Below are 12,278 nucleotides of genomic sequence, written 5' to 3' on the forward strand. Positions count from 1 at the left end.
CTTAAAGTTAGAAATTTGCAGGTTGAATCTTTGACGGTTGTCAATTTTTAAATTTTTTCGTAACTGAAATTGGCTCAGTATAGCAATAAAATATTCTAATCAGATTAATGGTAATCCAATATGTAGTCTTCACTTACCATTTGCTAAATGGACATTTATCTCAAATTTTGCCATTCTGTGTTTGGATAGGAAGCACTAACGACCAAAACAAAGTCAAAACAACCTGAAGTATGTGAGATTTAGAAACTTTCAGTCGTCCTCCAACTCGCACAGCTCGTCTGTTGTGCCTGTTGGAACAGCCTCCATCATTCTGGGCTGACAAAGCAGGAAAAATGCCATGTGTTGTTTCTCCCGCAGAGCTTTGCGGATCTCCTCTGAAAATCTAAAGTATTTACAACGCCGCAGTGTGTTTTCCTCCAGCGAAGCGTCCCGTTGGACGGCATCACTAATGGGAGAGGTGCGGCCAAACAGATGGAGCCGCAGACTCATCTGCTGTCTCCGAGATGTTTAAATGGGCTTTTATTTGTTTGTGCTGGAGAAGTGGCTCGTTTATGGGGTTAATCTCGAATCCGGTCTCTCCTCGTGGGCTTCAAGCGCTTCGTCGGGAGCCAAAAAGCATCAAGAACCAAACGGTGAGGTAACTCTTCACAGCAGAAGTGCGAAACAAACTCACTCCTTTGCAAAAAGATTTCAATCAAGATCTGGACAGAAGAGCCACCTTCTTTTATGAGGGACAGATGAAATTATGCAATATTTCTTTATTTGCGTGTGTCAGTGACACAATACAAGATGACCTTATAAAGAGGAAAACTGTTTACAAATAGTTTACAGCCTCAACAACATGAGTGATTGCAAATCTGGAAGCCATTACAGACAGAAAATATACAAATATTTACATAAAACTGCTCTGCAGTTTGTAGTCCGTCCAGCAAGAATACAAGGCGTTTCTTTAGTATATCCCTGACGTATGCTTGGATTAGAACACACAGCAGATTTGTTGTTCATTTTTCTAATATTCAGTTCACTAACATAATAAAAAAAAATACAGGTTTACATGTGAAAGAAAAGCAACAGTTAGTGATGATAGTTAGTGATGATTTTCTTTTTTGTGAATTTTACGAAATTAAATGTACAATAAATGTTGAAAAAGATATTCGTTTGTGATGAAGCTTGGCCTAATTTTGAATGTTTTCGCATTCAGCTGAAGAGGCTAATGGGTCAGGTTTTTGCAACTTAGCAATGGGACAAACGAGGTTCACAATATTTTGATACTGTAATTGCTGAAAATATCTTTTTTTTTTTTTTTTTTTACAAGATTGTATTCAGCCGCGCCTCTTTTCATTCCATTTATAATTAATGCAGCACTCTGAGAAAACAAGCAAACAGAAAAATACTCCTGGCCTGTCAGACAGTTTTGAAGAATCTTATTAAAATCTAGGTCAGACAAAGTATAGCTATGAGCAATAAACGGAAACTTCTGACAGTCAAACTTACAATATGGAGGACTCTCTCCAGAGGTATTCCAATTTTTAAACCAAACAAAATGCATCTTGGGAAAAATTAATGAAGAGTAAGACAAGGCCTGCATGGGAATTGGAAAGAAATGCTGCAGCAGTGTTCACACTGGCATGACGTCTGTACTTGTTTGTACTGCTAAATTAGTGTCAGGTTGTTTTAGAGAGTTTTTTATGCAGCATATGTGTCGTTCGTGCTTCAGATCTCTTTGATATTGATCATCATTATTGATTTCCACTTAATGATTTATCAAAGTAGCATTCATCTTTTATTCAGGGTGAGAATTAATTTTTTTTAATCAAGTGTAAAAAGAATGCACTCAGTTAATTTCTAATGTGAGAGAAAACAAATAGACAAAATTATGAAAAATAGATTTGATTTCATTTGTCATAAAGTGTGCAATTAAATTTTTTAAAAACACGGAGAGATGATATTGGGATTTGAACATTACCATGATGGAGTCTACTTTTGATGGCCAAATGTCAATAGCTAATAACTCTAGCTAATAGAAAATAACTAAAGTTAACGGGTAATAATTAAGGCTAAACGCAATAGCTAGTAGCTAACAACTAACACTAATGGCTTATAAAGAAGTTAATAGCTAATAGCTAACTACTAAAGCTAATAATTGAGATAATATCTAATTATTAAGTTAATAGCGAATGACTATAGCTAGTAGCTAACTACTAAAGCTAATAGCTAATAACTAAATTTGGTCCACAAGAGATGGCCCTATAAATATTTTATAGTTGGTCTGATTGCATTTAAACTAATTTTTCTTCCATAAACCCTGTGAAAAGGATTTCAGAGGAAATTTTTAGCAGCACAAAGAACATCAAACATGACATAATTTGTACAAAAATATAATTCAAGTACAAAAAGATTTCTCTGCTTTCTTTCCCAAATACTACTTATTTATTGTTCCTCTTTATTTTTATTTTTTTGGACAGCCTCTATTTATGAAAGCAGCACATTTCCTCTCACTGGTGAAAGGAATATTCAATAGCACCACTTGTACAATGTTTTCTACTACACAATATTCTAGTAGAGAACATTGAGAGAATTGAAAGAAAAAAAAAAGTGAATAACCGAACCTAGATGCTCCGCCAATCCCGATTTCACTTCCAGTCTTACTGGATGCCCGGCGCCACCAGGTATCCATTGAACGTGATGTAAACATCCACGTCGTCGCTGTAGATGGCGTTCTCGCGCTCCCGCTTGTAGAGGCGGACCCACACCTCGTCGTTCAGGGCCAGGTCCAGCATGACGCTCTGGCTCTGCATGATGGACCTCTCGCTGGGCTGCGCGTACAGAATCACCTTCTCCTTGTCGTTGTGCATGAGGTGCAGGTAGGTCTCCTTGAAGTTCCAGGTGTGGATGTTGACGTTGAAGAAGTAGATCCCCGGCACATAGCAGTAGAACTTCCCCTTGAACATGTTGAAGTGCTCGTGGAGGTTGACGAACACCGTGTCGAAGACCAGCGCCTGGTAGTACTCCACACTGTGCAGGGACTTGCGACGCCCAACGGAGAAGGAAGAGTGCGGGATCTTGCAGGCGTCGCCGGGGGCGCCCACATGGCCTTTGCTGCCCTTTGGCCCAAGGGGTCCTCGCTGCCCGGCGGGCCCTTCCAGACCCGGCTTCCCGGGTGTGCCTTTGTCTCCTCGGTCGCCTTTGTCACCTGCAGACACAGGAACAGGGGGAAGTTTGATGGAGGAATTTGCTATCTACATAGAAGACAATGACACAAGCAATTTCGTTGCACATAGCAATGATAGCTATGCATATGCTATGTTTTTTTTTGTTATTTTGTTAGCTTAATTTTCTAATCCTCAATGTGTCTCTTCCTATTTCTCGCTCTCCCTCCCCTCACACCTGCAACCAGTTAGCCAATAAGCCCAGGTCTTTTGTTCAGCATTCAAACTCCCAGTACTTAAGCTCCTCATTCTCAGTCACTCCTTGCTGGTTGCTCCCGTTACACCCTGTTATTTTCTCTGTTTCTTCCCTGTGTTCCCTGCTGGCTTTTTTCCTTGTATTTATGGTTTTTGTTTTTCTCTGGCTCCCTGTGATTTTTGTAAGTTTGTCCATCATTTTTTTCATTAAACATTTTTTATTTACTCAACATGTTTACCTTTCTGCATTTGGGTCCACCATCAAAACACACATTATGACAGTTTATGCTTTTTAAGCTAAAGCTAATTATAAAATTTCTTGGAAATGTGAGCTTTCAGAAGAGGCCACATGTTCTCTGATTCAGTTTTAACTGATAAGTTAAAATAATTTCCGTTACACATGCAGATAAAAAAAAAAAAAAACCTCTAAAGGGTTTTGCTCATTTAAATGACTTCTGAGACCGGCTGATGGGAGAAAGAAACTTTTCCTCACTTTCTTCTTCTGCTACTCTCCAATTTATTATTTTTGCTAACTTTTAGGGGTTTTCTGTTTCTGTACAAGTTACACCTGGTTTGACGTTCTGTTTGGTTGTGAATCCTTCCTGAATGAACTCTCACCATCTCCTGCTATTAACTTATTTCTTCTCATTAACATAGAAAGTTCTCCAATATCAGCTCTTCTTCCTTTTGTGTGTCTCTGCTCTGTCAAACCCTGAGTTGGTCGCTTGGACTGAGCCAGGTTCTGGTTCTGCTGGAGTTTTCTTCCTGTTAAATGATAGTTTTTTTTTCTGTCACTACAGGCATGCTCGGTGTGAAGCATTGCTGCAAAGCTAGAGTACACTCCATGTACTCGTCCAGGAGTGAATGCTACAAGGCATCTGCTGAAGTTCTTTAGACCTAAAATTTTAATAATAATCTGATGCATTTGTTGTAAAAATGACGCAGTCTGAATAAACTGAATTGAATGTAATTGCAGATTTGCATTTTTGAAGAACTACTCCTGATATGACTGAACACTCTGTTCTCTTTTGGTATGCTCTCTTTTGGCTTGAAGGTTACACTATCTAAATCTACAAAAAAAAACTTCATAACAAAACTGCTAATAGTTTTAGCCAGAACTGTGTGCATGAGCTGATTGGTGTGGATGGTTTCTCTCCATTACGCTTCACAATCTTTCTACAGTGTGTGAAGTTCTGACTTAGATGCTCAAAAGTCTTTATGTTTAATGTTGAATAAAGATGTGGACTTTGGGTTTGAAACATTACCATTAAGCCTTACTAAGAGTGAATCTGTCGTAGTTCAGAGGTTATGATTGTTGACTTTTGGCGCTTTTTTTTTTAAACATTAAATCCAAAAGACAAAAGGTCAGAGAAGATGTGATGTTTTAGTTGCTAAAGGTCCAGCATGTGAAACCACAAAAATGATCATATAGTGTTTAAACTACTCTGGTTAAGTTGGTTGTGAAGCATCTGAAACAACGTTTTATGTAATAAAACCAGGCTTCAAAATGTAGTAAAATATCACTGAAACCAAAGTATATAGTAAATGGCACAAATGTAATAAAATCCTTGAACACATTTTGTTATGCTTTCTGATCTATATGTAATAACGTTACTACACTTTGCACCAAATCCAGGCATCAAGTATCTTGAAATTGGCCTCTGTCTCTTTAAGGCTCCTGTTATGTTTAGGATCAAATTGATCCTAAAAAAATCATTAAAAAAAAAAAAAGTTCAATGTATTTTTTTTGTATGAACCTTGTTCTGCTTGGCTTAAGTAACCTATTAAATTTAAATTGGGTAATTTTACATATTATAAACAAAATGAGCGAGTCAATGTTTTACTTAGCATAATTTATTTATTTATTTTTAGGTTTAATTTAGACTATTCCTGACCTCATCAGACCTTAATTTCTAATGAATTTATGTTTATATCAGTTATGTGTTGGGTCCACTTCACATAGAGCACAAAATGATGTATGCACTAAGGCCTGCTTACAAATGGCATGTTGACAATGCAAATACAGGTGTATGCTTCAGCACTTTAAATAAATCAGCATCCAGGGCTTCTCTGAATCTATATTTTTTGATGCATTTCCCTTCGATAGAAATTGTCAAAAGTTGTAAAGATTACTGGCACTGATTGTTTACCAAGAGTCATTGAACTGTGGTTGATTTTAAAAGTGGTTCCTGGTCGTTTCTATCAATGGAGCATCTAATTTCCTTTTCAACAGCACGTCTCGTATCTCATTTCCACTTAACCATGAATGCATCGTTACAGTCGGCTGCACAGTTCCAGGATGATTGCTCTTCTGATTAAGCACTACTACACCAGGCACACGGCCTTCTGCTTTAAGTCGAACAAGTGATTAAAGCAAAGCGGCGCAGAGATACGACAGTGTACAGGTGTCATTATAGACAGAAATAAAAAGGAGTACATTTCACACTTAAAAAGTTTTAAATTTTAAGATCAATCTCAGAAATTTTCTAGTAAAAACAAGTTAATTTCTCAGTTTGAAAAGTAAAACATTTGCTCAAAAAAAAACACACAAAACTTTTGAGATTAAACTCAGAAATTTTTGAGAAAAAAACTTGAAAATTCTAGAAAATTTGCAGCTTTTCAAACTCACATGTCCACATTTTAGTGATTAATGTCAAAATATTTAAGTTTATTCCAGCAATTTTTTGATTTTACAAACTCAGAAGTTTCTTAGTTGTCTGGGATACTTTAGCAGAGATTTACTGCTCTTCCTATTTTCTATACAAAGGCCCCAGTACGTCGTCATAGAAATGAAATACTTGCAGATACACAGGGATTAAAAAGTCACAGTAAAACACAATATGCCTTCTGCATTTCTTCCTGCATGGATTTTCTGGGCTTTAGGAATCAGAAGAAAAGTAAAACCCTGAATTTCTCTCTGATCTTTAAGCTTCTTCCTACAACCAACACAGTTTGGAGAAGTACCACCGTGACGCAGTAAGTTAGCTAGCTAGACTTGCGGTACCTTTGAGAATGGTCATGTTGATGACAGTTCTGACTTCAGGCATTTGGTAATGAGCGGTGGTGTCCGGTGGATCCGGTGGATCCAGCTGGTCACAGCATCGCCTGCAGAGCCGAGACGGCGATCTGGGTGAAGAGGAGACGCAGCACACCAAGGCAAGGAGGAACAGCAGGCTGGAGCTAGCAGTCAACATGGCTGCCATCACCTGAGGAGGGAGAACAGAAAAACAAAAAAACATACTCACTGAACTATGCTGAAAAAAATCATAAAATGTTTTTTTTTAACATTGATGGGGTTTTTTTCTTCCATTGAACGTCTGAAACATCAAGCTAAAACTAAAACCACGATTTTCTTTGTTGGTTTTGACTGTGTTAGATTTTTTTTTTCTTTCACATTCCTGTGGATTTCTGGTCAAATGTGCAAATACTTCTTTGACAATAAGAATATCCTCCTCCAAAAGTAATTCTCACACATGACTGCCAAACGTTATGGATCTGGCCATAACTCTTCTCATTTAATGGAGGCCTGGAACGTGCTGCACATCCGAGACACGCAGGATGAAGTGCATGCTGCGTTTACTGTGATTTCTCCAGGGATTCAGACTTGCAAACATAAAAACCGAAGCAAATCTTAAAAACCTCTATGCCTGATTCTTGGCCATTTGGAGGTGTTGGACCAAAAAAACATGAGGCAAACTTCGAGACTAAAAATGAGGATATGCTGCAGGATTGCTTTCAGATTGCATTCAAGTGAATGCAAACAAACAAACCAAAAAAAAAGTATGGATTTGATCCTTTGATTTGCTTTCACAAATATTTCCAGGGGAAATGTGTGCGCTTTCTAAGCCCACAGATTTCTGTGCATGATTTTCCTGAACCACCTCAGAGATTTGTTTGATTTGCATGAAAATGTGACAAAGTAGCAGCTTCCCAGGGCATTCAAATGCAAATATGGTCCAAAACGCAGAACAATAAACGACAGAATTATATTCATCGAAACAAATCCAGCCTCCTAATCTCCATACTGACTTTATCTGTTTCAGAAATGCCCAAATATATGGTAGATCTCTGACAACAAACATTTGTTGTTTTTTTCTTCATCTCTCTTTCATTTAATGGAATGAAATAGAGGAGTGGCAGAGTTCCAGCGTTAAGGTGGACAGTCAGTTGACAGGTGAGCTATTAGTCGTTCTCAACATTTTACACTTTATGGATGAATGAGAGCTGTTGTTAAAGGAGCAGTATTATGTTAAATACTTTTTTATAGCTTTATACCATGTAATAATGTTATTCCCTCATCAAAAACATACCTGGAGTGTTGCTTTGATTMTTTCATGCATGTTTGTGAAATCCATTAATCTCCATGGCAACCATTCAGCTGTGTAAAATGTTTTGGTGAACCTAGTCCCGCCTTCGAGAGGAAGCTCCTCCCCTGAACTGCAGTTTCCAAGCTTCTGCGTTACAGAGCAGCTCTCCCCTGCGACTTCCCCTCACAGCTCCTTCAGACTAGCCAGCAGCAATTAGYAAACACCTGGTGGAACTGTTATCTGCTGAGCTCATTATAGGAGCTACTTCTCAGGGCAATGGTGGTAAAAACGTCAACAGAAGAGTGATGGTGTGGTGACGCCTTGGAGGTGGAGTTTCAGAAAGAGCAGGAGTTTCTTAAAGAGATAAAGGTATAATTTCAAGGCATTATATCGGGAAGTTATATTTGCCATTTATAAAATTTTTATAGCAATTAAAGCTAACAGTTACTTGACTGAGCTGTAAAATGGCACTTTATGCCTGGAAAACACAAAATGCTGTCACAATAAATCAAATGGGAGGTTTGCCATGTTGGGGAGACATGGAATAAAGTGCCCAGCTCAGTGGAGAACAAACAAACCCTGTGGAAAATGGCATGTGTAGAACAAAACTGATTCCATTAAGCGTAAAAAAAAAAAGATTAATATTGGCCAATGTCAGTGCCGATATATTGTGCATGCCTGGTAATCATGGAAGAAAACCTGAAATAGACTTGAAACGTGGAGGAAGTTTTAACTCCTGCAAGACAAATAAACATCCAAATCATTAAGTTTATTTATTAGAATTATCTGATTAACGCTGATCACCATAATGTGACCCCATACGCTCTTTTCTGATTAAATTAACAAAGCTAACGAGTGGACATTTTGGATATAAAAGCCAGATTGCATCACTGTGTTCATTGTTTTTTTCCCCTCTTCATTGCATGTTCTTTCTCAGTTTCCAGTGTACTTCATCTCCATCTTTGAATCTCTCCTCCTCTTTTCTACCACTTTCTCCAATAGCCTTTATTTACGGGACGTAGAAAGCAAGGATATAAAATAAAGCGTGATGAGACACAGGAGGGAAATAACAGAGCTCCTCTTGTGTTTTTCCAATGATGGATGAATGTTAATATTTCAGATGACGGATGGAGCTTGACAGTGAGAAAATGAAATGTTTGGAGCTCCGCCTCAACGTTTCTATCCGACTTCTGCCAGTAAAACACAACCACTGTAGTTATAATGAGCATCTGTGTCACTGTTGAAGTCGGCCTGCTGTCAGAAGACAAGCTACTGCTAACTTTTCCAATTATATTCATGTTGTTGATTTAAAACTTCTCTTCTTAGTGTTGACATATACTGGAGTATTTATTGTCCTGCTGGTCTACACAGATTGCAGCAAATATGGAGTTTTGATATTCTTAAGCTATATTTTTCAAATAGAGTCCCAGTCGGTTGAGACAGACGGTTGGTGGGTTTTTTTTCCTCCCGTTTAAAAGAAAGCCCTTCCTTTCAACTGTCGCCAGATGCTTGCTTAGACGTTTGTTGTGAATTGGCGCCACATGAATCAGCTGAATTGAACAGCATTCATCAAGAACAACTGTTACAATAATTTGGGCAGATTTAATTAGCTCGCATTTACTTTGTTTTCTTTTTTCTTGGTTAAAATCCCCCCCCCAAAAAACATCCTTTAGCTCCTCTAACAAGTGACGATTTCACTTCAGATGAACCAAAGTTTGACAGACGAAGGAAAGTTGATTTGCTGGTTATCATTAAAACATCTTGTTTTAATATGCGTCATTTTAGCTGGCCTGCATTTTGTCCTAATCTTGACCACATTAATGTCCCTTACAGCTGGAGCAGGACTGATCGTCACCTGGACATGGATACAGAAGATTTCCATTAAGCGTGCTCTTCCAGGGTGAATTGTTTTACCTCAGATGTTAGAAACTATGAGCGGTTTGCATTTTCTGGCTGTGAGTCAAAAGACTTATTAACTTGCTGAATGCAATGAGGTTTGACACCAAAGCTACAACACATAAAACCTGATCTGCAGTGTGTAGCCTGACTGCTGTAACCAGACTTGACATTTTCATAAAATACCTCTCCACATCTCAAGATCGGCTGCGAGCGACTTCTTTATGAAAATGTAACAGGTGTGTGTTTTTTGGAGTGTGTGTTTTGTGATGGTCTTCTGCAGGAAATTTCACCTTGTGTCAAAAGTAAAGATACAGAAACGCAAAGTGTTATACATTTACCAGATCATCCACAACAGACGCAAACAGTCCCTTGACATGTCTTTAGGTGTTGCATTATGGGTATCCATGAGGCTATAGATATTGTACAAGTGTACCAATAGAAGTTACTAAAAATAAAACACTATTTGGGTTGTTTTGAGCTCTTGCTAGCATAAAGATGAGAATGTCTCACAGAGCACAGAAAAGCCAGCTCATCAACCTTTATATAAACCCAGCACCAATGTCTAGTTATATGACCCTGAAATCTTTAAATCTAAAATATCTGTGACCATAGAGCACCAGGGGCTACTGCTGTAGGTAGGAAGAATACCTACAGCAGGTATTCTTCCTACCTGCTGTAGGTAGGTAAATAATAAATAAATGCATTTATTTATTTATTTTTTTCACAAAAAAATAAATAAATAAATGCATAAAATGGCAATGCATTCTTCCACAAATCGGCAACACAGCGTTCTTACTTCTCCCAGAAATCTCAAGTGAGCGCTCTTACAGGTATCTGGTTCTGCATCCCCAGAGCCACAACTAAGCATGGAGAAGTAGCATTCAGCTTCTATGCGCCACTAATCTAGAACAAATTTCCAGAAAACTGCAAAACAGTTGAAACACAGAGTGGCTTTAAATCAAGGCTAAAAACCCACCTGTTTAGAGTTGATTTTGATTCATAATAACTGGAGCATTGATTGATGTATATTTACTTGATGGCATTTAACAAAATGTAATGTTCATTGCTTGTTTCATAATTACTTGCTCTATTGCGTTTTATGACATAAAGCACGTTGGATAGTCGCTGAAATGCGCTCTACAAATAAATTTGACTTGACTCAGTTACTCTGAACTGTACTTTCACAACATACAATCATGCTTTTTCTAAACCTTGGCAAAAAAAAAAAAAAAGTGGAGCACAGAATCAGGGTAATAACTTTGACTCATTTAACTGAGCTCTATCTGTTGCATCATCGTTGGCTTTGACCCCGTGTTAGAGAAGGGTCAAGTTCAGATATGTCCACACCCAAAAACCGCCTGCTCTGACAAAGAAGCTTAAATTTACTGCACTCACAGTTACTGCGGTATCTGAACTACCCTCATTCTAAAACTCCTTCCTTTCCCCAAACAATCTATGTACAACTTGTCCAACTTAGTCCTAGCTATAGCGCTTCAACGAAGTGAACACACTCTACTGGAACTGAGTCAACCACATCCAGCAGTCAGAGGGATTTCATTGTGGAAGCCACGTCTACAACGCCAGAGCATCAATTTGGCATGCAGCGGGAGTCCGGATAAACCCGACAGAAAGAGTTACACAACTCCCTTACGCACACGCACACACGCTCTCACACACACACAAACTAAAAGCCGGGTAGAGCGTCGGGGCGCGTGAGAACGCGCGCGGGCGCCGTTACTGTAACTTTTGAACAAAGAAAACTTCTGCTGAGTTGGCGACTTGTGAGGAACTTCAACAATCCTGCGCGTCTCTGCAGGCACGCAAACGCGCCGCCGGGTGTTTCTTTTCTTTTCCCTCCTTCCCGGCCCTCTTTGACATTTTTCCTCCCTTTCTTCCCTCCGTCTCTGTCTTCCGAGAATTTTTTGCAGACGCTCGCGCGCTCGTCGCAGGTCGCTAGCTGTCACAACGCGCGCGCGCGAGAGAGTGTGCGGGTCGCTTCTCTTACCTGGTGGATTTTCTCCACAGTCGAGGAGGAGGAGGGRGGAAAAGAGGCAGTGCTGCTGTTGCTGCTGCTGCTGTCAGATTGAGCGGTGGAACGACTTAGAGGAAACCTCTCTAAAAACACACACACTCTCTCTCCCTACTGCTCAAATCTGTACACTCACACACGACACACGCAAACCCATTGCAGTCCTCCCTCCATCATGAAACTCCAGAAGTCAGAAGTTTATCTTCCTGCACACCAGTCTCCCCCCTACTGCAGAGGTTTAGGCTGCTGTTCCTCCTTCCAGATGTTCTGTTGAGAGCAGAGAGTGGCACTGACAACTTAAAGAGAAGTGTGTTTAAGTCATTACTCCTCCCTCTCTGCCTTCTGCCTACACACTGCACTTCTATACGGTGTGTTTTATGCATTGAATTTGGTGTTTACATGGTGCTTTCCATCTGTACTAATATACAGCCCCAATGCGGACCTTTAATTTCAGCAATCTTAATTGCACACCAAGCCGTCATCTGCTGGTTTAATTCTCGAGCTCCTGCTGAAAAGGCCATGTTGTGTAGGATTATTTCATTAAATACACTCAACACGGTTGGGTTAAAAACATTGAGAACTTAAAAAGCGACTGCTATTTGCTTGATATGGTATTGAGAAACATTTGCTTCCTGGAAG

General features: G+C 39.2%; 1 protein-coding gene across 1 annotated transcript; it reads right to left on the reverse strand.

Annotated features, from left to right (window-relative positions):
* Positions 1 to 1,304: 1,304 nt before the first annotated feature.
* c1qtnf6b (C1q and TNF related 6b) lies at positions 1,305 to 11,915 on the reverse strand. The gene is made up of 3 exons (XM_008432157.2): positions 11,616 to 11,915; positions 6,409 to 6,610; positions 1,305 to 3,193 (listed from the first exon to the last, which is right to left on the reverse strand). Exons 2-3 carry the CDS (start codon positions 6,605 to 6,607, stop codon positions 2,646 to 2,648), a joined length of 747 nt encoding a protein of 248 aa, XP_008430379.1. The 5' UTR covers positions 6,608 to 6,610; positions 11,616 to 11,915; the 3' UTR covers positions 1,305 to 2,645.
* Positions 11,916 to 12,278: the final 363 nt, after the last annotated feature.

This window comes from Poecilia reticulata, linkage group LG1 (genome assembly GCF_000633615.1).
Source record: "Poecilia reticulata strain Guanapo linkage group LG1, Guppy_female_1.0+MT, whole genome shotgun sequence".
Lineage (NCBI taxonomy): Eukaryota > Metazoa > Chordata > Actinopteri > Cyprinodontiformes > Poeciliidae > Poecilia > Poecilia reticulata.

Excerpts from the sequence above, each read along its gene's own strand:
- c1qtnf6b (XM_008432157.2), bottom strand. The coding sequence starts at position 6,607 with ATGGCAGCCATGTTGACTGCTAGCTCCAGCCTGCTGTTCCTCCTTGCC. Across the intron at positions 3,194-6,408 it reads CAACATGACCATTCTCAAAG|GTGACAAAGGCGACCGAGGA; the intron begins GTACCGCAAGTC and ends CTGTGTCTGCAG.